The following is a 25,079-nucleotide window of genomic DNA, read 5'->3' as shown; positions in this document are numbered from 1 at the left end:
TTAATAAAATCAGCTGGCTGTTTGTCTCCATTTTGTAACTAGCCTATACGCGACGTAGAGTCCTGCAACGGCATAAAAGTGGCAAATTGTGACATTTATAAAAATCATGGGCGGGGATGCGGATGGATAATTAACTCTGTGCGGGGGGGTAGTAGCCCGGATGAAAATTATGTGCAATATTTCTGTGGCGCGGTGGACGAGCGAGAGAGCGAGAGAGCGAGCGAGACCGGGGCGTGATTGTGACTGAGCGTCAACTGCAAGCCACACCGAGTCCTCTAAGGGAGCTCGGAGGCAAATAAGGACGAGAGCTCACCAGACCTGGATTTGACGTTGAGTTGTGTTTACGTTTTATGTGTGCGTGTGGCAGTTGTCCGTGAGGGGCTGCCCACGTTACTTTTTTTGTTTGTTTGGTTAAAGTCTTTTAAATGTTCGCCGGTTCCCGCCTCCTTCTTCCCCCTGTAACATACTGTATTACAATTTCTATGTTCAAGTTACCATTACACATACACACAACAACGATATGCCATTTGAACCATTACGTCACCACCTCTGCGACAGTGCAACTGTTGATGCCTCTTGTAGCCCAGTCGGAGCGAGCGTTGCAGGAGTAGCAATGGATGAAGAGTTGGTGAGTGGAGTATATGAAATTGTTGACAACGCGTCTTTAAAGGCAGAGCCTCTTTCATTAGCCCATTCATGACGCGGGCACGGGTTGGGTAACGGGCCAAATATTAACGGGTCTGGGAGGGTGCGGATTTTATTTTGATATTTTCAAAATCAAATCGTTTTGAATCAAAAATCTTTTTTAATCGAAAATTGGTTATGAATCGAATTGTGGCCTCAATAACCGGAATCGAATTGAATCGTGAGATAGTAAAAGATTCCCACCCCTAATGGTAAAATAAGAATATTCTCTAAGTTTCAGAGCTGAAAATTTCCTTGTTAGTCAAAGAAAAGCTTTTATAGACTCCAGGCCTAATAAACGGTCCTGTGCTTCATACTTGGGTGACGAAACATTGCCTCTACAGAATCTACAGTGCATCTAATCCAGTAGCCTTGCCCACCGACTCATGGAGCTGATCGATATTTGTGATATATATCATTATCGTAAAATAAAATTGCTCATATTGTGATATAAGATTTTGGTCATATTGCCCACACCTAATTGTATTGGTTTAACTTTAAAAAAAGAAGAAAAGTATTTTAGTTTTTTATTAAAATAATTAAATATGGATAACTGTTTATTCTGGAATCTTCTTAATCAGTATGAATGCAATAAATGTATTTATTTGGGGGTATTATACTGTGCGTCTGTCTGTTTGTATACTATAATACCACAAAAAATAAATTAAATAAAAATGATAAATATATACAGACAAAGTACTAATATAAAATATACATAGGCAGAAAAGAGATGCTAATTTAAAAACAAAAACAAAACGTATCTCTCTGTTTCTGCATCTTTGGATTAGAGTTTGGTTTCCAAGAAATTTCAGTAACATCCTTTTCTCAAGTGTTTCATCATCTCCCACACAGAATCCAAGATTCCCTAATCAGCTCTATCAAATCACTGTTGTTGTAGTTATGTAACATTTGTGAGTTCCAGATATTGCCCAGTCAGTCTTGAAATGTAATTGCCTGCATTACTTCCTTTGAGATTGTCTAATTAGGCCAAATGTCCAGCTGTGTTTAAGGAGATGTAGTTGAGCAGAACTGTTGCAAGCATGTTAATGTCACTTGGCACCTGAGGCTTACAGACGCTTTCAAGTGTGCTCCACTTTGCATGTCATTGCTGAGCAGTGAATTGGCAACTCACTGGAAAGGCAAGACGACCTCCCAATAAGATTCTGCTCTGAATTCCTGACATTTAAGACCATCATGTCACAATACACCTCATTATGGATCCGGATCATTGTATGTAATGCCGTAAGTCTATCCCTCTTGGGTGTTTAGAGACGTGAAAGTGGAGTTTAAAGGATCACAATGGCCCTTTGTCCAGAAAGCTCTCACCCCTTGACTGTTGACTCCAAGAAAACATGTGACCCCCTTGCATTTGGGTCATTTCATCCAATTTGGTCGACTCATGTGAAGACACTAACAGCTGAGGTGAAATTCCTCCTACAGACATGCACATATGAATTAGTATCTGGCAAGGGCATGATCTGAGGTTCATTCACAGTCAGGGACGAGCTTTTTCAGCCCTTTGGTCTCCTAGACCAGCTCTGTAGCCATAACGCTGAGATATTTAGATAAGATATTTAGATAAGGTTTTAGTGCCTGTAAGAATTTTGTTGTCCCAGCAAAGGGATTGTTTTTTTTTATAAGGGGAATATACAACGGTGTCAAAATCTCCTCTCAGGTTACCAATAAACATGTGTACATGTGCAGTTATAATCTAGTTAGAGCGAAGTAAAGTCTGTCTGTCGAAGGATGCATGACACAATGTGTAATCGAGCTCCATTCACATTATATAGGACACTTTCAAAAACCCTTTCTGGCACAAGCATGTATTTGTGCTGGTTCTAACCTTGTGAGAGAAACCTTTTTTACTCCATTAACACTCTTGAACACAAGTTGAAGCAAATACAGTTTTAGAGTTTTTAGCAAAATAATTTGTAAAAACCTGATATAGTTTTACCATAAATATTCTCGCTCTGAAAATAGCCACAGAAGCTGGCATTCTGTTAAAAAACAAATTCACAATTTGGTACAATTTTAGTCATAAGCATTTACATGACAATAAAATATAGTTTTAATCAACCTGTAATTAATCTTTTAAAGGTGCACTGTGTAAATTTTAGCGGCATCTCACCCCTCCCTTTCGGAATGCATAGAGAAGCTACGGTGGCCGACACAGGACAAAAATGTCATCATCGTAGACCATAGAGAGTAGCTAGCGCGTTATAAAGCAGTTTGTTTAGGGCTACTGTAGAAACAATACAGTGCAAAAGTTCACTGTAAGGGGACCCGCGGTGTATGTAGATAAAAAAAATGTTAAAGAATAAAAATGTAAAAAAATACAAACTCCCATTCTAAGGTATTGCGGTTTATTTGCGTGATATAATATTCTTCATCAGTACAGTCTGCTGATGTCTGTACATTACAATAGGCTACTTTTGACATTGAAAAAAAGATCATGATCATGGTTTTGAGTATTGATATATGTATATGCCCTTTCCAATTAACCCAAGCATACACCGTAATCTCAGACATCTTTATCCAGATATTTTAATCGCATCTGCAATTTTTTTTGAAAAACAAATTAGCCAGAGATCAGTTATCATGATCAGAAGATCATGGCATCTGTCAAATAATTTCAGATGTAATAAATAAAAGACATGTACCTTCTTTTTCATTACTCGATTAATTATAAACCAAGATGTGATAAAAGAATGGTTGTTTTCCCATTCATTTTTTTTATTTTTGTAAAAAAGAAAAAATTCTGCACAACAATAATTTAAATGTGTCATGAACTGGCTTTTTTATTTTTTATACTGTTGTCTGAGGTCAACTAATGACGTTCGTGTGGTTTTTACATTTAAAAACATAATAACTAATAAGTAATAGGCTATTTTCAACACTGGTTTTGAGGCTCTCTCCTGAACGCTGGGTTTTGATGGGCGTGACGCACTGGAGACTTGGAAGTAAACGCTCATGGCTAGGATTGGTTAAGATTTGCATATTTAATGAGCTTCAGCTCCGCTGTCATTTCTAGCCCCTGTCAGTTCACATGAGGGAGAGATTATTTTGAAAGCGGCAACTGCAACTTGTCTTTATCAAACAAACACAATGATTTATTTCTGATCAACCTGCGATTGTATTACATGGCCCTCACCCGCACGATTGGTCGATAGAAACTGCGTAGATCGGAACTGCGCATTCGCTCGCTCGCACACACACACACACACACACACACACACACACACACACACACACACACACACACACACACACACACACACACAGACATATATATATATACAGCTCTAGCCACAGCTCCAAAATAGCAAGCACAACATTGTGTCTGCAAATCCAGCACTTGAGACTTGTTTACAAACGATTCCGCTGTGAAATGAAGTGAACACACCTACATGGTCTTCCCTATGTGAGCTGGAACTTCACACATTCCTAATATTATGATCCGAAGGAAGCTTATACAGCGACTGTGTTCTTACACAATATCTTGCTATCTTCTTCCACATTGTTATTGCTGCTGGCTAGTGATCCGATCATCTTGTGGCACAAGGTGGGCAGGGCTACTGAATTACACGTTCTGTAGAGGTGTCTTTCATAGCCCTATAACGTAACAATGAAGCTCACAATCGTAGATTTCTCAATTCACGATCATTCAAATATACTCCAGGGTTTCTACTGATAGAAAGCCATATGCTAATTGCTGAAATAACCCTTTAATCTTTATTTCACAAGGTGGCAATATCTGATAGACAATGATAATGTGACATTTCACTTAAAGTTACTGCAGGCAGAAAACAAAAGAATAGGAATTATCATCAGCGAAACTTGAAAGGGCTCAGTGATTTACAGCAGAGCAAGCACTGAACACAATCAAATATTAGTTTCACTGTCACTTGATAGTAGATCTGGTAAAGAAGCTGTCAGCGAACAAAATTTTGAAAACGTTTAAAATTATAGTTTTGAGAATATGTTTGAGATCATGATGAATGTACTGGGAAATGAGCTCTGATGAGTGATGATGGTGTAAAACATCTCCTCAAACTGAACCCTTCCAAGCTCCAAAAGGTAACAAAATATTATTATTTTTAATTTATTATTCTATAATGTTACTCTAATCAGGAGAGTTTATTCTATCGCAACAGGTAGAGATCGATCCATGTTATGTATGGATCTGGGTCGCCAAAGACCCAGATATGTAATGATTGGCAAAATATTCATGCAAGAACGGACCCCTAATTGAAAATTAACATTGTTTTTTTTTAAGTTGGACAATTTTTTTTAATTTTTACTCTGCATCTTAACGTTCAAGTTTGAACACTCCATAAAATGGCCAAGGGCATCCATTTGAATGCATATAGCTCAAATTGTGATACATTTTTTGTGTGTGTTGTTTCAAATTTCGTTTTTAATCACCCGTAGTCTCTTGCCAACAATGTTATTTATCCAGGTCAGGTTTTGGTCATGCACTTCTACATTGACTTCCAAAGTATCTGCAGTTGCAATCCAATCAGTGCAAGTCTGATAAAGCAGTCTCAATCCTCTTAGAAAAGAAGCTTGACAAGGGGCCGAGTTGCCCAGGTAACTCCTGTTTTTTTTTGTTGTTGGTTTTTTTTTTTACCCTTGCTTCTGTTCGGATATCCGTCCTTGTCCTCATCTTTGTTCAGGGTGCCTTTTGGAAATATAACCCCCTCTATTTTTATGGCCTCTCCAGCAGTTGTAGGGTTAATGTTTAGCTGCAGCCGTTGGAGGAGGGAGAGACACTCAGAGGAGAGGTGGGGGGCTGGCCCACAGCTGTTGTAGTAGGCTGGGTCTATTGGGGTAGGATGCCTGCTTCACACTCCCATGAACAATGGGAGGACATGGAGGCCACTGCAGACGGCAGAGACAGTTTCCTCGCACTTGCCTAAGGACAGGCACTGTACTACCAATGTAACGTGAGGAGGATTTCCTCGGAGGGACGCTAAAATATCACAAAAGGGTTTCTTTGTGGCGTTTGCAGATCCTGCTCTTGTGTCTCACATATGCCCTGCATGGGCTGCACTAAAATGTCTGGGATGCTCTGACTGGAATTAAAGGTAATTTTTTGCATAGCTGTTTGCAGGTGTAATTTTTTTAGCCATGGTCGAATCTGTTCTATACACTTCTTGCTGTATTTCAGTGACTTGTGTTAGGAGGCACTTTGTCAGGAGTGTTTCGTGAACCGTTGGATATCAGATTTGGCTTAGTATGGAACAACTATGCATTTATTCGTTGGCAAACAGTTCTGCAGCAGTCTGTACAATATATTTTTCAGTATTATCCTGCTGCATTAACGTTTTTAAAAGCTCTAGGTAGGTCACAATGGCAATGATCATCATTTTTGTATGCTAATCAATCAAAACGGTTTGCCTAAGCCGGTGTAGCATGCTGAAACAACCTATACAAGTTTTCCTTGTTATGAAAAACAGTGGATGCATTTTTAAAAAGACTATCAAAAAGTCGCCATCTAGGTTAGAGAAGCAGTTGCATGCTAAAATGTTAGTAAGCACAAGACTGTTTGCATTGGTTCAGGGACAGCGTGGTTTACATCCTTCAGCGTGATGCCTGAAGGACTCATTGTTTGGGTGTGAGTGATCACCTTATTTAACTCCATGCCAACTGTAAGTACTTGAGAATTAGGCTGGAGTTCATTTACAGTTAGTCTGCGAATCAAAGTAGTCCTTGAACAAGCTGAAGCTTTTGCTTAGTCCTCATTTAAGTGTGTTTAGGTAGCTCGTGCTGCAGTCAAGGCCTTGCAGATGGAGACGGTGTTCTTCGTGTAGATAGGTGCACTGCCGCAAAGGAACAACAATAGTGCATGAGTCTGCAGATGGCTGCGTGGTAACTTTGCTGAAAGCTACAGAGTAACATGGCTTACCTTTCATGTTTGGAGCAAAATGGAGGACTAGACAGTCCATAAACATTTGGGGGGGCCTTTGCTGTCACCGATGCGACAGCCAGAGCGAGTGGATGAAATAATCTTTAAAGCGCACAGAAAATTGCAATGGAAATCTTTACCCTAGCTGCATAAACCTGCATTATTAAAGATTTTATATATTTAATGCCACATTCAGGAATAGAAGCTGTCTCGCCATACTTCAGAGACTCTTTATCCCTGGAAATAATTTACATCAAAGAGAAAAAATAATGCCCTTAGGGACTTGATGGACTGTCTATAATATGTTTGTTTGCTTTTTCACAAAATGCTTTTCTTCATTTTAGCTCTATTTAATGCATTTGCATACAGCCTGTTTCCTCTCCTAGCACGATTGATCATTTTATCAGCTCGTAAATCATGCGAACAGATCAATAATTGGGTTATGAAGGTGTCTGAGGGCTCTGTGCCCATTGTGCAGGGTGTGAATAATCAGAGATCGTCTCTTCGGATGCCGATTGGCTGTTTCTTAATAACTCCTCGAGTGTGGGGGATGGAGGCGGAGCTCTCAGCACATTTTGGGATCCCTGAGAGCCCTACTTGTGTTTGATTGCCTTCACACTGGCTTTATTCCACCCCTCCGAGCCATGCAGGTCCTCCCCCCAACATCCACTTTCCCTTTTTTATCTACACTCTTTTAAATCCTAATTTGCATTATTCGAGATATCATTCGCAACTATACGAGCCCCCCTCCCAAATATGCAAAATGACAGGCATATCCATGGCAGGCAGTCATTCATGGCTTGTTAGTGAACTGAAGCTGGTGAAAGAAATATGGAATTTTTTTTTTTTTTTTGCACACCGACACAAAGGACTAAGTCAAATACGCTTGTACTATGTTTCTGTGGAGAATAAGAATTTGCTGGAACTGTTTACACTTTTAATTAGCAGATTAAAATGTTTTAATCTCTCAGCCATCTACATTGTTTTTGTAATCGCTAAAAGTATGTACATTACATTTATTAAAAGGCATGTGGTTGTGATTTTTCTCTTAGTCTTCATGCCCTTGCATTGTACAGATAAAATGGTTCAATCTGTGATGGTAAAAATTAATTTGACATTGTGTGCAATCTAAAACTCCTTATCCGTCTTTCTTTCTGATTGAGTAGACATTCTCCTCTACATCATTTGATCAAGTTTACCAACCTCTCCAGATGCTGTGTCCTCTATACTGTCAGATAAGAGTGGCTCTCTTGTGTTTGATATATCCAGCAAAACAGACAGTGGCCTCTGGTGTCTGACTCCACCAGGCTTTGTTGGACTCTCGTCTCAGAGTGGAGCTTTGATTTCTAGTCTTAGTCACATTCAGTAGACTTCTCTCCTCTGGGCATCATACCAAGCCAGTGACTCAGAAGTATTGGAGAATATAAGTCCTACCAACATTAACAGTAGTCTCTCAGAAGCTTAGCCTCAATAAATGTACTGCTTTACAGACAAATGAGTTTGGGGCCCTGTTTTGGGTTTGCCACAGTGCTTTATTGCTATGTTTACTATACAGCATATCAGTGGATTAAGAGGCTTGCATTGTGCTTGAGCACTGCCAAGAATCCTGTTGGCATGGGTGCTTGTTTGCCTCTGTTTTTGCTTGTCGCTAAAACCAACTCTACTATACTGTGGTATATACAGTAGGGCTTTAACTATCCTAGATATTATGGTGGATATGTCCACCCCCGGAATTCTGAATAGTGGTTGATGAATGTGGATTTTTTTGTTTTTTTAAAATGCCTGATTGACCCAAATTTTTTTATCTTTTGTCTTTTGTGGAACAAAGAAAGGTGAATTTTTAAAGCATATTCCAGCCACTCTTTTTTATTTATATAGAGCTGTCAATATAATACTATCAAGCTCAAAAAATATTATTTATATAGATCTTTATAAATAAAATTAAAACATTTTCAACGCAACTTCAAATTAATAAATAATAGAATAAGTGTTAATGTTGAAATTAATCCGTTATGAAGCATACAGTTTCAGTAGGAAATTGTGTGGATATTCAGCTCAATTTAAATTCAATGTTGTTTCAATTCAGTTTAATAACTGTCCATGGCTGGGGTTCCATCCAAACGTGAAGCGACTCTTTTAAAAAGTTAAACTTTCAATTAAGTTGTTTGAGTGAGTGATGGTGGTATTGGTAACCTAGTAACCAACAGTAAATAAAACACCATCTGTGGAAACAGTCACGTGGGTTTAATATTCGTTATGTCAGAATTTATTCAGCAAATGTGTTTCTATCTCCCATTATTCGCATTAAAGGGTTAGTTAATTAATTAATGAATTACCCTAATGTCGTTCAACACCATTAAGACCTTTGTTTATCTTCGGGACACAAATTAAGACATTTTGTTGAAATCCGATGTCGCAGAAAGGCCTCCGTTGGCCACAATGTCATTTTCTCTCTCAAGACCAATAAAAAGGCACTAAAGACGTCTTTACAAAGTCCATCTCACTACAGTGGGTCTACAGTAATTTTATGAAGCGATGAGAAGAGATTTTGTCCCCCCAAAATAAGGACTATATAATGATGGCCGATTTCAAAACAACGCTTCGTGAAGCTTCAAACCATTATGAATCAGTGTAATATCTGATTCATCTGTAATCAGTCAAAATTTGACAGAATTTTTGCAATTCTGACTGATTCTCAAGTTCAACTCAGAGTGAACAGCTCAGCAGAGGGAATGGTTATCAGTTAATATGGGGTTTTTTGTCTTTTTATTGTGACAGAAATATACTTTAAAAGATACTTTAAGTATTGTGTGGCTTTTGAAGACTCAATTGACATATTTAAACCATTGTATGGTGACATTTTTGGAGTTTGAACAGACCTAGTCCCCATTTAATTTTATTATATTGAAGTTTGGTCAAGAATAGATATTCTTCACAAAAAAAATCCCTTTTTTGTTCTTGAAGAAACAAATAATAGGTTTGGAACAACATGAGGGTGACTAAATAAAGACACAATTTGCATTTCATCTATTTAATCAACAAAAGATCCCAGTACAGATCTAGGCTGTCACATGCAATATGACAGTGTGTATGCAGCAACTTTAAGTCCAGATGCAAACTGATGCTAATCTTCTTAGATCCTTGTAAGAACACAGAGGATTAGCCCTGTTGGACTGAACACAGTTGTGTGTTGAAGAAAATATTGTGCTGTAGGTGAGGCCATTAGGACCCTCAGGATGTCTGTCCTCGACAGAACCACATTTTGACAATGATGCAAGAGCCTTGCCGCAATATAGTCATGATTTAAATTCCGATCTGTTTCTCAAACGCAGGAAATGTTTCTAATAGCAGTTTGGTTGAATCATTTTTTCCAGGTGTGGTAGGACTGAAACTAACAATTAGATTGATGAATTTAGATAAAATAGATAATTAGATCAATCTATATCTGAAGTTCAAGATGAATGCAGAATAATATTAAAATGTGTTATGTTAATGATAATATTAATCACTATATCAAAGTTTAAAAAAAAATCCATCATGACTCATCTTCAGTAGCTAATGTTTTAGTCAGTTTAAACATCTCTTGAGGAATGTTGGGTGTTGTCTCTCTGGAGACATTTGAGGAAGGTTAAAAAGTACAGTAGCAGTAGAGGGTAATTTTTATACTGAACATCATCTCTCCACTACCGATGTTATCAAGACCCCAAAATAGGCTTTTGAGGCTCTGATTCACCAGAATCAGCTTAATCACCCATACATTTCTCATTTCTTGTAAGTGTTTCATAGATGAAAAGCAAGATGATCGAGGCTGCTGGTGATCTCATGAGATTTTGCCCAGCCCTAGCCACCAGCAATTGGAAAATGGTCAAGCTTTAACAGCATAGGGTAAAAATGGAGCAGAGACATGGCACAGTTCTAGCTAATCCTGTATTGCAAATGTTGTGGAACCAAAATGTCACAGCTTATGCATTATATGTAGATTTAACTTCCTGGTAGCTCAGAATCTTTATCACATGACTCTTTTAGACAGACATGCATGAGAGCTTGAGCATGACACAATGAAATTCAGAGGACAAGACAAGAGTTCTTAACCTGGAATACCGGTTAGTTCTACTCCTCTAGCTATATATGTTCTTCAGAGCGCTATCGTATGAACTTACTTTTAAGATATAACATTTCATTTGCCCAGGGCTTTGGATTTTTACTATATTCATTTATTGGTGAGTTTTTGGCTTTTATTTTATTTCACTTTATTTTTAAGGCTTTTAGTTTGTAAGATTTATGGATTTGTAAATGAATTAAATTCCGTGTTTTTGGATAAGATTGTCTTCTGAATTATCCGTCTTCTGAATGAAGTCCAAATGTATCCGTTCTGTCACAGTTATGCGACAAATACATCTTTTATTGGAAGGCTGTGCCTTGTGTCTCTGTGAAAAGAGTCTGTCATGTGAAAGGAGCCTCCTGGCACTACAGGAACTACCAGCTCTATAGTGTGGCCTGGAGCCTGTCGTAGGGCCATCCTTTACTGTTAAAACAGAGCAGTGTTCTCTGACCCGCTGCAATCCGTCAACCCTCTGACCCCAATAGCCTTTGTATTCATTTACTTCCAGAAATGGAGTTTCCATTTAAGCTATTCACTTGCAAAGAGTTAAATGAGCACAACGAATACTTAGAGGATCAATTATGAATGAATCCCATGAACATATTGATTTTTAGATTCAATTTTGCAATGATAGTCCATCTGCTGACTACATCCGGTGTTCATATTGAAGGTCAAATTTATGATATAGTGCATTGATGGGAATGGGTGGAGAAAGGTGACTGGATGCTACAGTTGTGGTATAGTTAAACAGTGAAGATGTTTACATAAACAAAACACTGATACCCATCAGCCTTTCCAACACATGTTAAGATGCGATTTTGATATCATTGGGATTTCTTTGAGTTCAAAATATTAACATTTTCTTAGGAATGCACAATCAGTTTGTCAGTTTTTTTGGCTGATAAATGTGTACTTTTTAATGTCATTTGAATTGGTCCAATAAGTATATATGAATTTACATTTTGTGATTGCCAATAAAACCTTAATATCTTAGCCAATACATTGGTTAATGGCTGATAAATATAAATACTTTTCGGTACCAACCATGTCAGTGTAGCCTTGCATTTATTAATATAAAGGTGTTATATGCAAAGTAAAAAGGGGAAAATTCTTGGTTTGCCAATCAGATTTTACTAACACACAGATGCTTGGGAAAGCCATACATTTATATATCATTGGTTTAATTTCAGAAAACTTCAGAAATTAGAGCCCTCATTTTCTTTAGCACACACTAGAACAGGTCTTTGAAAACGGCTTGTGTCATCTAAGTTTGAATGCATGCCACGAGGATGCGATTCTCTGCCCCAGTCAGTCAGTCAGTAGGTCATGAAACTGCATGATGGCTGGAATCCTCTTGTGTTTTCAGTCCTCTTCTTCTGTCTAATCCCCTCTGATGACACTATTAAAGTGAAGATGTGTTTTTGCCAGGGTCTTGAGTTCTGCTTACTCAATTCCAGCTATCTCAAAAACTTGATAATTACACTAACTACTTTACAATAAGATTAAAAGGAACACCATTAGTGTTTGTTCTGTAACTCCTAAAGTACACAAGAATGTATTGAAATCTGGTTCACAGGTTGTTTAACCAGTTGTTTGCAATATGCAAACACAGGGTTTACAAAGTAAGAATCTGACCTTCTGGAATGTGTAATTTGTTGCTCATTAGCACATCAGAGGGGAATTGGATAAATAATACCTGTCTTCAAACAAGTTTTGCCAAACACTTCCCTCATCTTCCATTTGAAGGACAAACAGGTAGTCCCATCCCAAACTCAAGTAGTCCCACCATAGTTGCCATGGCAGGTAGCTCAAACTATTTTGACTTACTTGTAGTATCTGCATATTAAACTTAGACAGAAGAAAGTATTGACATCAAAAACATTTGACACTTCACCTCTAAGAACTATAATAAGAAATACTGGTAATAATTTGTTACATTTTATATAGTGCTTTTATTTCATTCATATATTACAAAAATATTTGTTTTTATGTTTCAAGGTAAAGACAATGTCGGAAGAGGCCCCAAATAGAGTAGATGAGGACTTTGAGTCTGAGGAGGGTGATCTGGAGTCCTATCTAGAGGAAGAGAGTAGCAGTGAGCTTCTGGAGCGAGTGAGAGAACTTCAAGTAAGTGCCATATATACTTTAACCAAGAATACCGTTTTGTTTACTTTTCTTCCTTGCTGTTGAAACTGTTCTATTTTTGTACAGGCTGAGAACTCTGCCCTTTCATTAGCAAACGAGAGTCAGAGAGAAGCATATGAACGATGCTTGGATGAGGTGAGTTAAATATTGTTTCTTACCAAGCCATGCATTTGCCTTGCTATGGAGATTTGCAATGTTTTTTTCTAATGCAGACAGCCAAATCATTAAGGCCCCTTCGCCTTAATCGCCTAAATCGAAGAATGAACTGGTGCGCAAGTTTGCCAAGTCCGCATGTAACGCGACTTTGGGGTTCTTTTTTTTGGCAAGTCGCGTTAAAAAATTAGAGTTGTGGGTTGCGGTTTTTTGGGCTTATTTGAAAAAATGTGGTTGCTTGTTAGGAAAATATGATAAGCAACTTTTTTTCCCTACATTTATGAACGCTGTTTTGTCCAACACATTGACTGACACTGTCTTTTCACAGCTAATAGCCATTTAGTGCAATGATACAAGTGCTGTAGTAATTCATCCTCATACATCCCGGCTCTTTCACCCACTCATTGAAGAACAATCTTGCTCAGCGTGCAGGCATGATGCTATATAAATGCATGTAATGATAGTTAGTAGGCATGAATAGGCGTATACATTTTTTACAAACAATGCCACCAGCAGAGATGTACAGATATGGAGAGGAAATAGGAATGAGAGGCACCTAATTTAATTTTAAATATATTTTTATAAGGTATTTATCATTACAGGCTGTTATATATCAAAAATACGTATACTAATTATAATATTTTATTATAAATATGTGGCTATATTGCAGCACTCTCTTAGTGCTTGCCTGTGTCCCAATGTGGATATTATTAATCCAAAATAGTATGTGGCATTAGTAATTTTGAATACTATTTAGGGCATACTACTTTGTGTATATGCACATTGAGATGCAGGGCATATCTTTTTCACATATTCATCTAAATAGTATATCGCTGCTCACACATTTTTTGAAGTTCTTTTATACTAAGCAAAGAACGAAAAAAGAACTTCCTTTATGAGCATATCTGGTATTTAGTCAGATAATAATTTCATTAGTCAAAACCATTTGTCAAATGATAATTAAAATCTCCCTGAAAGTATTCTGTTTAATTCTTGTTGTTGGTTTTTAGGTGGCCAACCATGTTGTCCAAGCATTACTCAATCAAAAGGTAAAAACTTTTTGGTTTTGCATCAGAAACAAATTTATAAAAAACTTTAATTGAACTGAAAAGTCAAAAGATTTATTTATATTTAATTTGTTTTGATATATGAATTGTTTATTATACATCTTTATTAATTTAGTTATTGTATATTTTATTAGTGGTATATATATTTTTAATGTTTTGCCGTAAATTATTCTTTTAGGATCTTCGAGAGGAATGCATTAAGCTGAAAATGCGTGTGTTTGATTTGGAGAGGCAGAACAGAACACTGTGTGAGCTCCTGCAGGAGAAATTGCACAGTCAGTCATGTGTACATCAGCAGGTAAATGATTAAATCCTTCAACTTTAAACTAAAATAGAACTGGCACTATGCTTTTTTCCATCGTATTTTGATGTTTTGCACAAAACATTCTTCAAACTCCACAGGGATGTCTTATTAGGTTTGTTTGCAAAATGAAGAAAATGGCTCAATTAACCTCTTCCTGTTTAATTTTCCTGGTGTGCTTGGGCAGCATTTTTTAGTTGTGACTACAAGGATTTTATGCGTAAACAAGCAAAATACCCTTGTTATAAATCCATACATGTTTTGCATAATCCAGTAATTGATTCATATAATAAGAAGCTTAAAGCTTACCTGATGTGTCTTATCAAAGCAGCCAGGACCCTGTCTGGAGCACATCGGAGAGCTGCAGCACAGTGAATCTAACAAACTGATGGAGGCTCAGAGAAACTCACAGGCCAAGGTAGAAGCCGTAAACAAAGTCTTTGTTGAATCTTGTATGACAACTTTCCTCATCCTTATAATTTGGTTCCACAGGGCAACAGCGAATGTGCACAAAATTGCATACCTGAGACCCAAGGCTCATCCACGTCCATGGAGGCCATGTCCCCATTCTTGAAGAAAAAAGCACACATTTTAGAAGTCCTCCGCAAGCTTGAAGAAACAGATCCACTTCGGTACCATCGTTCCTCTGGCATTCCCTCGATCTGTGACTATAGCCAGGCTCTTGCCTCTAAGGAGGCTGTATTAGCCTGCAGAGACAATTCATCCAGGTGCAATGCACCCAAAGCACATTGTTCCCATTCCTGTCCAGATGTTTGTACACATCAGCATTTGAATGGAGGAGAGCACAGCAATGTAAAGTGTGGTAGTTGTAGCACATGCTTGATGCTGTCCAATAAAGATGCAGGCAGCTTAGCCAAGAGTAGCCACAATTGTTGCACTTCATCCCCCCTTACCATCGATAACCTCAATTTGGCTCGGCCCGATTTCCAAGAGAACATGGAAATGCAGAGTCTTGTGAAACCTGCCACAGGTACAAGTGAACTGTTTGTAAATAGGGCATCTGGAGATATGTCCATTGTTTCAGCTGAACAAGGTCTTAACCCACAGAATGATCCTCACCCATTAGAAGCCCCTGAATCATACTCGAGATTGACCATTTCAGAAAGAGATCAGCCCAGAGGAGTCTCGGATCATGTATCTGTAGAAACAAGAGACAAGAATAGGTTATCTGACCTTCTACTTGAGTCTCAGTCTAACAGGTCAAGCAGCAGCACCTGCAATGAGACAATTTGTGATGATGGCACAATTGATGTGACACTGCTGGACTCTGACTTGAAGCACTTAAACGTTGTAGTGCCACAAAGACTCGAGAAAGAAGAGTTTGCAACGAAAGAAGACCCTGACTATGTCTGTCGAGCCAGCATAGCCACCTCAAAGCTGCCTACTCTTGGACTCAAAGACAATTTACAAAATACACACTGTGAGATGGACAGCAATGAACCAGTTCACAAAGGTCTGTTATTTTCTCCCAATGAGAATCATACTGCCTCAAAAGTACTGGATGACATCTCTGTCCCTGTGAAAGACACCCCATCTGACCCTCAGTCCATTAGATCGAAAATTACGGTCGGCACAAATCAAGTTTCCTGCCTTAGAGAGGTCAAGGCCTCGCCCTCTAAACTGCTCAAGTTCCTTAAAATACCCACTATTGGAGAACGTACTGCAGTACCTGCTCCACCTCGTCTCAGTCCTCAGTTGACTCGTAGCTCGAAGATTCCTTGCCGGAGCAACAACTATGAGGTGCACAATTCACCCGTAGCCACTCGAAAAGCCACCACAACAGAGAGGCAAAGACAACTGCCCCCTTTTAAATCGGAGTCGCACTCTGCTCCGACTTCTCCACCCCAACCTGACGACGTTCCTGCACCATTGCCAAAAGAACTTGGCTGTGGTATCCCTAAATCAAGTCGAGTAGCCAAGCCTACACAAAGTTCTAATGTTCAAAAAACTCCTCAGAAAATTCCACACTACGAAAACGTCTCGGATATCTCCAAAACCGATGTGTCCCAGCTGCTTGGAGAAGTGAGCACATCTCTTCAAAATTCCAGCCCGGTTAATGAAGGTGCGAAAGGAAAGCAGACCAAGTTTGGTATAGAGAGACCAACGAGTTTCAAGCAGAAGGACATCTCGCCAGAGTCTGATTCTTCAGACCAAGAGGACAGCTCAGAGAGCCCGGTGTGGCATAAACAAGTCAACCATCGCAGTCTGCCTAGTCAGTCATCATCCCAAAAGGCTCAAACTGGGATTAGTACAAGGTCCAGGAGCCAGGAGAAAAACGAAATGGTAGATAATGATTCACAGAGTTCCGAATCACCTTTTAAAAGGAACGATCCACCACCTGTTCCTAAGAAATCAGGGATTGGTAGACATTCAGGTGAATCAAGTCATTCTTTTAAAGAACGACTGGCTGCACTTGGCAAGTTGAGGAACCCTGAGGAGTACACAGCTTGTCCTCCGCTTGCAGAGAAGAAAGAAATTCAGTCTACTGCAAGCATACCAACAAGAACTACCGATAAAAGTAAAACTGCTGATAGAAACTCTGATTGTAAATCTGGAGAATATAGACTTCCTAAAAACACAGATTCCATTGAGGATAAATCATACCATTCAAGTCATCTTGATGGTGCTGTTTCAAAACAACAAGGAGCCTTTCAGCCTGTTGAGCAAGCTGTCAGGTCTCTTCCGTCTTGCACATTAGTCTCCAAACTTGAACATGAAACCTCAAGAACATTCTTAGCCAAGCAAGAAAGCCCAAAATCTAAGATGCATCCACCTTCTACTAACCTAGAGGCTGCGCAGGCTTTGTTTAGCTATGCTAAGAATACAACACCCCATAGCCTTTCGTATAATGCAAAAAATGTTAGTGGTCCCCAAAGTGGCAGCCCCAATAAAATCCCACTCAAATCACCAACTAAAACTGTGCCACCCTCAATGAACCGAGATGGGAAGCCTACTCAAGAGTTTCAGAGGTACATGTCCAAATCTGAGGACAGAAGCCATCTCAGGGCCAATAAGAAGAAGAATTCTTCTTATGGAGAGAGTCTTCCTCCTCCTCCACCAAGGCCAGTAGAGTCCACTGAAGAAAAGAGGCACTCTGCCCCCAGCCCACAGTCTTCTATCGAGCAGAAGGTCATGAAGGGCATTGAGGAAAATATGTTGAAACTGCAAGAGCAAGATAAAGGGCAAATGGCTGAGGTCAAGCAAAAGGCTTCCAATGGAATTGCTAGCTGGTTTGGTCTGAGAAAAAGCAAGCTTCCGGCGCTTAGCCGCAAACCAGAAACGTCGAAAGTGAAAGATGATAAGAGAGACTGGAAACTCAATATATCCTCGGTGGGCAAGGATTCCAAGGGGGCTACGAAGAAAACAGAGGGTGAGAGCCTAAACATTTCTATGCTGATTGAGAAGGCAGAGGGCTTGCATAAAGCTCTTGAAGAAGAGCGGGCTTATGTGAATGGAGTGGCCTTGGACCGACAAGGAAAGGGTCACTCCTGTGAGGTGGTGATGGACCAAGCCCAAGGCCAGCTGTCTGTGATGTACAGAGGAGTGCCATCTGACAACTTCATGCAGCAGCTGCTAAACCGGTAAGTACAATAAAACAGTTGTTACAGTAACTATTTTACAGGCGCTTATTTAAGTAAATAAGTACTTAAGCAGGTCATTTCACCAAAAAGCATTGCATTTTCAGTGTTTTTATTTGAAGACATTTTCTTTTCATGCATGAATCACTAAATAAACCCACAAGTCAAAGACAAGTGAATTCCATGTGAACTTAACCTTTAAGTACATAGTTGTAGTGCAGGTTTGCAGGTAATGAAGGCTAATTGAAATATTTGATGAATGAGTAAGGTGAGAAAATGTGCTTTGAGAATAAGATTATAAATGTGCTTATTTGAATAAGACTAGTGAGTCAGCTGTCATAGTGGCTAGGCGACTGCATATTGCTTAAAGGGGGGGTGAAATGCTGTTTCATGCATACTGATCTTTTTACACTGTTAAAGACTTGGAATCCCATACTAAACATAGACAAAGTTTCAAAAGTTAAGGTGGACGTTTGATGGGAGTATTTCTTTGTCAAAAATACTACTTCCGGTTAGTCATAAGTTTCGGCAAGTTTTTTGAGATCATGCGTCCCCTTTGACGTTAACGGGGGCGGAATTTCCTTGTATGGGCCTTACGGACAATTCTACCGGAAGCGCGTGAGAGAGAGCGAGGGAGAGAGCGAAAGCAACAGGCTACGCCCATCAAAGCGCTGGCTTGTAGGATGCTAAACAGGTGATATAACCAGTAGCTACTGACTTACCCACTGATAGGCCGGCGGTCGATCTGTATTAGCACTTTCCTCACGCGACGGGCAAATCACTTTCCTCACAGAGCGACTCACTTTCCTCACGCGGCAGGCGAATCACTTTCCTCACTGAGCGAATCACTTTCCTCACAGAGCGACTCACTTTCCTCACGCGGCGGGCGAATCACTTTCCTCACTGAGCGAATCACTTTCCTCACTGAGCGAATCACTTTCCTCACAGAGCGACTCACTTTCCTCACTGCAGCGCGCTGCTCCACACGTCATTATTTAGCTCCGCTCACACGACACGCCCCCACCCGCTCGGCTTTTTTCGGAAAGACTCGGAACAGCGCATCTTTCTTATATAATTATAAAAAAAATAAAGACTTTTCGGAGATATGCAGGATGCAATGCTACTCTATAGGTACTCAAGATTGACATGACACTGACTGAAACTGAGTGTTTCACCCCCCCTTTAATAAATGAGAAGGAGCATTCATCCAAAATGTAAAAATCTACTCTCTCTTTTTTTCCATTACAAAGCTCCAGAAAGGAGATATGATTATCATAAAAGTAGTCCATATTCTATATTCTAGAAGTATTCTATAACCATATTATTTTTTAAAGGAACAGACTGGAATGTAAATAAACTTTAGACAAACAATGAATAGTATTTTCATATCAATTTTATTCTGATTCTTCTATAAGGGTTGATGGAAAGGACACTGGTAGCATCAGTATGGCACATCGACGTCTCTCGTTTGACTGTAAATCCAGACCTGTATTCAGTCATCCGAGTGTTGGCATTGCTAGTCAGACAAGAAGCAGTGATGACATGGAAAAGGTAAAAAGCGAAATTCATTAATATAATGTACATTGTTTTAAAAGTAGTCAATAGTACTTTAATGTTAATTTTTCACAGGTCTCTGCCTTACTGAGTAAAGATGTCACATCAGATGAGAACCTGGCAGAGACGATTCACGAACATTTTGCAGGTAAGGCATGATTACAATGCATGACATCATGGCTTTTAGTGTTTCCAGAGGCTGGAATTTGGTCAGCATGTAGCGACAAAAACGGGTTTTAACCCGTCACTGGTGATGAATAATCTAGGTGCGTCTGAATTTCTGTGGCTTCCATACGTGAGTCATACAGCAACAGATGTGTTGCAAGCATTATTTTAATGTTTCGAAAGATCCTTTGTCATTTCTTACCTATCTACCTACATACATACATGCATACAAACATACATACATAATATTCATATATTCTTTTAATAATATTCAAATTCCTCTTTTTTTAGGATCTGGAATCTCTACTCACACCCTTGACAGTGGTATTGGCACCTTTCCTCTTCCTGACTACAGTGCAAATGCTGGTTGCAAAAGCATTCCCAAAGGGAAGGCCCACGGGGAGTGTGACCCTTCTCATCTCCAGGGAAAACATGGCTCAGGGATGAAAATGTCCCATAAGGCCTGGACTTTGGAGAGAGAGTTGTCATGTTTAGAGGAGGATTATATGGGGGGTCAGGATATGGACCATCACACCAGCACTTTGGAAAACAAGATTCCATCCAGCCAGATTGCAAACATCGTTCATGATGGTATACAATACTTTAGCTGTCATTTAATGTTAATCAGTTATGGGAGTTTTCGATAAAAAAAAAGATTGTACAGTAATTAACAGGAAGACGTTCCAGGGGGTGTTTCTCAGCTTTGATTTATTTTTCCAGGCACTGATATCTGTGGAGCACCTATGAAATTGGGCCCCACAAAGAACTGGACTTTCCCAAACCTCAAAGCATCCGCAGAACCGTCTGAGGTTTATCTTGCCGTTGGTGACGGAGTGGAGCCAGTGAGTCATAAGAGTTCATTTAAGAGGGTGAGCATCACTTCAGATCCTAGTTTCACCCAACAAGACAATTACAACAATCCAATCCATTTACATGTTCAGAAGTTTGGGATCAGTAAGATTTTTTAAATGTTTTTGAAATAAGCTATGCTATGCTCTCTATCTTGCGCTCTCCAAGGCTGCATTTATTGTATTAAAAGTGTTGTTGAAATAGGCTCGACATTAAACCTGTTCACATGCTTGTCCTTCCTTCAGAGCAGTAACACATTCACTCAGTCACAAGCAGTTGACTGAGTAAAAAACTTGCTTGTCTGAAAAAAACTAGTTTAAAAATGAAGGTAAATATAATTAATTCTAAAGCAATACTCTCACTAGTGTCAGCTTTGACATATTTAAATATGCATATTTGTGATATTTTTACCTTTTATAAAGAGCATTTTTTCCCCTAATCTTATTAAATATAGGATTCAAAGCACTTAAACATTCAGTAATCATTCAGATGCGCTATGGTTCTGCTGTGATCCTTGTTTGGAACTATTTTCGCTGATGAAATAGAACAAAAACAGTCAATATTGCATCTAAAATGTAATTGACTTAATGTTTATGGTAATTCATTGTTTATGATACTGTGATATAACATCAGTGTCACAAAACGCAGTATGTTAACTGAGTTTCTTTGTGTGAGCTGTGCTCATTTGATATGATTTCTCCTTGAGAGGCTGCGCAAGCATCAACAGTGCATGCAGCCTTGTTACCGTCAGTTCATTATACACTATATATTATTATCCACTATCGATCGATTATTACACTAAATTAAGGCAGTACAATTCTTGCATTTTAGTGACTCCCTAGTTATTTTTGGATATTGACATTTTAATCAGGCTGCTTGTCCGGTCGGGCAAGTAAAAATCTTTTTCACTTGTCCCTTCAAAAAAATCCACTTGTCCCAGACAAGCGTTAATGTCAAGCCCTGCTACTAGGGGTACCCTCATGTCGCGATTCGAAACATATCACAATACTGAACTCACAATACAATATTATTATATCAAAGACATGCTAAAATATACTGTTGAATTTCATGCATACTGAGCTTTTTACACTGTTAAAGACTTGGATTCCCCTCCTAAACATAGACAAAGTTTCAAAAACTAATGTTGGACGTTTGATGGAGTATTTCTGTGTCAAAGATACTCCTTCCGGTTTCTCACAAGTTTCGGAGAGTTTTTTTTCGAGTATGGCTCAGCTTGACGTTAATAGAGCGGAAGGTCCTTGTATGGGCCGTACGGGCTCTTCTCCCGGTAGGGTGCGCGCGCACGCGTGTGACTAGAGCGAGAGAGGAAATGCACACCCATAAACACTGCTCTCAAGGTGCAGATCTAGTCGTCCGTGAACACTTATGTTGGTTATAGTCCGCGGCGCGCTCCACTTCATTCCTGCACTTTGACATTAAGCGACTTCAACGCTTCAGCACAGCATTCCGGGACGGCAGCGCTGCATTTGAACCGATTTGAACGCAGAAATGACGGGAAGCGGCACAACATCACGGTTCAGTTGCATCGCAAAGTGGATCTCCACACTCCAAGAAGTGTGTTTTTGATGGAGCGGTCCCAGCGATAAAGGTTCGGTCCTGCTTTTGAAGCAGCCGGTGAGTAAAACTGCTTCAAATATCTATGCTGTTGCTTATCGTCGCGTGAGTAAACATCAGTAAACGACACAATCGTGTGCTTCGTCATTCAAATGCGCTAACGTTACTCCATTGTTGTTCTATGTATAACGTTACACTAGTCTGACGTGCAAAACCGTTTTGCTTGCTACTGCTAAGGTTCAGTCGCATACAATGTCCATAAACCGAATTATGTCCATGACCTCATAAACTGCGAGTAAACACACACAAATGTTGACAGGCCACTAAATACAGTGCATACCACAGAGACGGACGTCCTGCTGCTGCTGTTTTATTTCAGCCTCCGAATTAGATTCTGGATCATATCTATTAGCTGAGATCGATAGCCAAGGGTTTCTCCACGCTTGAGGACGTCACCGCTTTGTGTGCGCTCGTCATTCTTTAGCTCCGCCCACACGATACGCCTCCAGGCACTCGTTTTTTTCCTGGAAAGACTCGGTACAGCCCATATTTCTTTTATAAAAATAATAAAACTAAAGACTTTTCGGAGATATGAAAGATGCAATACTACTCTATAGGTACTCAAGATTGACATGAGATTGACTGAATTGAGTGTTTCACCCCCCCTTTAAAACTCTAAATTTGGGGGTAGGTAGGTAAGAAATGACAACATGGGAGATCATAGATTGTATTGCATTTTACAAAATGTCCCAATTTTTCTTAATTTTTTGGTTGCACTTTCCATTGTTGTTCACTATGCATTTTTGGGCCTGTTTTTCCTGCAGCGCAACAAGACTAGTGATTCCGTAGCCAGCCGTGAAGGAGACCCGAGAAGTCTTCCTCAACCCGGACAGGCACGTAGAGGCAAAAGTCGTATTCCTGCAAACCCGGAGATGGTGAGGGACACTGGTTTGGAGTTGGTGAGAGAGAGACCTGATGAGGGCCTGTCTCCAAGCCATCCCCAGGTCCTCGAGACCCCCGAGTCCCTGAGTGATTCCCTCTACGACAGCCTGTCCTCGTGTGGTAGTCAAGGCTGAAGTGGTTTCAGAGGGACTGAATGATAACCAGGTACCAACCTTTTTGTAACCCCGATTCTCGTGACACTTCAAATATTTTTCGAAGAAGGATATTTACGGGATAACCCATTTTTTTTGACCAAGAAAAGCTCATGCCACATGTTACCCTCCATACACAATATACCCATGTTTCTATCCTGATGGTTGGAAGGAAGGACTTTTACAATGTGTTTATGGTGGTGTCATTTTAGCCCATTATAACAACTCTATCATCTCATTCGTGTTCTCTGTTTCAAGTGGTAGCAAAAGTAGTGACGTTCAACTCATTATAGTTAAATTGCGTTTCAAGGATGAATCCAAGCTCATCGCAACAGTCTTCCAGTTTTTAATCTCACAGAATGTTCTGGTTCTCATGCATCATCAGTGCACACTCTCTTTGGTAACATTTGTGTAAAGTTATTGGAAAGTGAATGTTAATATATGTGATTTTTCAGTTAATTTAATATGCATATTTCATGAAAAAAAAGGAAAAAACAAACCCTGCATCTGTGTTAAACTTGCATCAGCCGTTTTGATTCATTGTGTTTAAAGAAAAAAAAAAACCTTGTAGCAGCAACATACAGTAAGTTCGATCTATATAAGACAGAGCTACAGTGTTCCACAGTGATTTATTATTTACGTTTATTTATTTATTTTCTTTGAATAGTGTGGTAAGACAAGACCACCTTTTTATTGGTTACTCCTTTTACGTTCTGTTCAAACATGTACTGTGCCTAACTTTGTGTGTACGTGTATCACTTGTGCGTCTATAGGATAGTTTGTTCTCCAGATCCGGCCATGACTTTTGTTTTCTGTGTATGTTACTTTTGATTTGCAATGATTTAAAGAAACTTGTGACTCATGACCTAATTCTGAACTGTGTATTAATATTTCACCCTGAATCAGTGAACTTTTACAAAGCTTCAACTTAAACCCAAGAAGTTTGGCTTTGGCTGATTAGGCTGATTAATCAAATCATTCCTTGTGAATTTTCAAAAGGTGGCTGATGATTTTGTTACTCTTTGTGTTGACGTAACAACGCTGACTCTGCCTTGCGCATCTTTCCACAGCTGTTCAAAATTACCCTACCGTGAGCCAGGTTTCATGTTAATTACTCAGCAAAAGGGGTTTTCTTTGGGAAATGGTCGGGACTTTTTTTTTTCTCTCCCAGCCACAAACCCATCGTATTTCTTCAGCGTTTTGGTGCAATTCAAGTTAAGGTGCATTGCATGCATTTGACTGCTAATCCTGTGTAATGGATTACAGACAAGAACTTTCCATTTTCAAGTGGTTGCTCAAAAAGCCATAGGTTAGTAGATAAGTAGTACAACCCGAATCCTTTCCAATCTGTGCTCACCTCAATAGCTGTTTTTTATGAAGCGACCACAACAAAAGTCTAATTAAAAACATTCCCAAGCATATATACTTTGTCATCCGACAGTCTTTCCAGGCCTGTGTAAAATTTTTGTAGAGATAAATTAACTTTGTAGTCATCCTTAATCTTATACGCATGTTACTCTCTTGATTTGTCACAAAAATCTTGTTTTTGTATTTTATTTTTTTATAAGTAGTTTGTGTTACTATCGTAGTTCTCTAATTTGCCTGCCGTTATAACCTTTGTTATTTACTTTGTTGTAATTGTCAGGAATATTTTATATTAGTTTGGTATGTTTACAAAAGAATTTATGACGAAGTTGTTAATATATCTGTAAAATGTTTATATAAGGTGCTATCTGATTTTTGTTTTCACTCTGTCCTGCAAAAGCCATAAATGTGTTTTCATAATCTCCTTTCTAAGCAATTGCCATCACTCAATAAAACTCAACTCAATAAAAACCTTTTTAAGTACGTTTTTTTGTGGTATATTTATTACAGAATGTGAC

The 25,079-nt window shown here is 39.2% G+C and overlaps 1 protein-coding gene across 4 annotated transcripts in view; it reads left to right on the top strand.

Annotated features, from left to right (window-relative positions):
• The window catches only part of nckap5l (NCK-associated protein 5-like), a 35,548-nt gene extending 10,504 nt beyond the window's left edge, over positions 1-25,044 (top strand). The window contains exons 1-12 of one of the 4 annotated variants that reach the window (XM_067446185.1): positions 5,541-5,771; positions 12,693-12,821; positions 12,906-12,974; positions 14,003-14,041; positions 14,238-14,357; positions 14,689-14,778; positions 14,853-17,962; positions 19,375-19,510; positions 19,589-19,661; positions 19,970-20,269; positions 20,399-20,547; positions 22,927-25,044. In XM_067446185.1, coding sequence (XP_067302286.1) covers positions 12,702-12,821; positions 12,906-12,974; positions 14,003-14,041; positions 14,238-14,357; positions 14,689-14,778; positions 14,853-17,962; positions 19,375-19,510; positions 19,589-19,661; positions 19,970-20,269; positions 20,399-20,547; positions 22,927-23,178 — 4,458 coding nt within the window. In that variant the 5' untranslated portion in view covers positions 5,541-5,771; positions 12,693-12,701 and the 3' untranslated portion in view covers positions 23,179-25,044. Of the gene's footprint in view, positions 1-5,540; positions 5,772-12,692; positions 12,822-12,905; positions 12,975-14,002; positions 14,042-14,237; positions 14,358-14,688; positions 14,779-14,852; positions 17,963-19,374; positions 19,511-19,588; positions 19,662-19,969; positions 20,270-20,398; positions 20,548-22,926 lie in introns of those variants that run through there. The other 3 variants (XM_067446187.1, XM_067446186.1, XM_067446184.1) reach the window with 3 other exon arrangements.
• Positions 25,045-25,079: the final 35 nt, after the last annotated feature.

This window comes from Pseudorasbora parva, chromosome 6 (genome assembly GCF_024679245.1).
Source record: "Pseudorasbora parva isolate DD20220531a chromosome 6, ASM2467924v1, whole genome shotgun sequence".
NCBI lineage: Eukaryota > Metazoa > Chordata > Actinopteri > Cypriniformes > Gobionidae > Pseudorasbora > Pseudorasbora parva.
The sequence above is the reverse complement of the archived record's forward strand: the minus strand, read 5'-3'. Positions and strand labels throughout refer to the sequence as shown.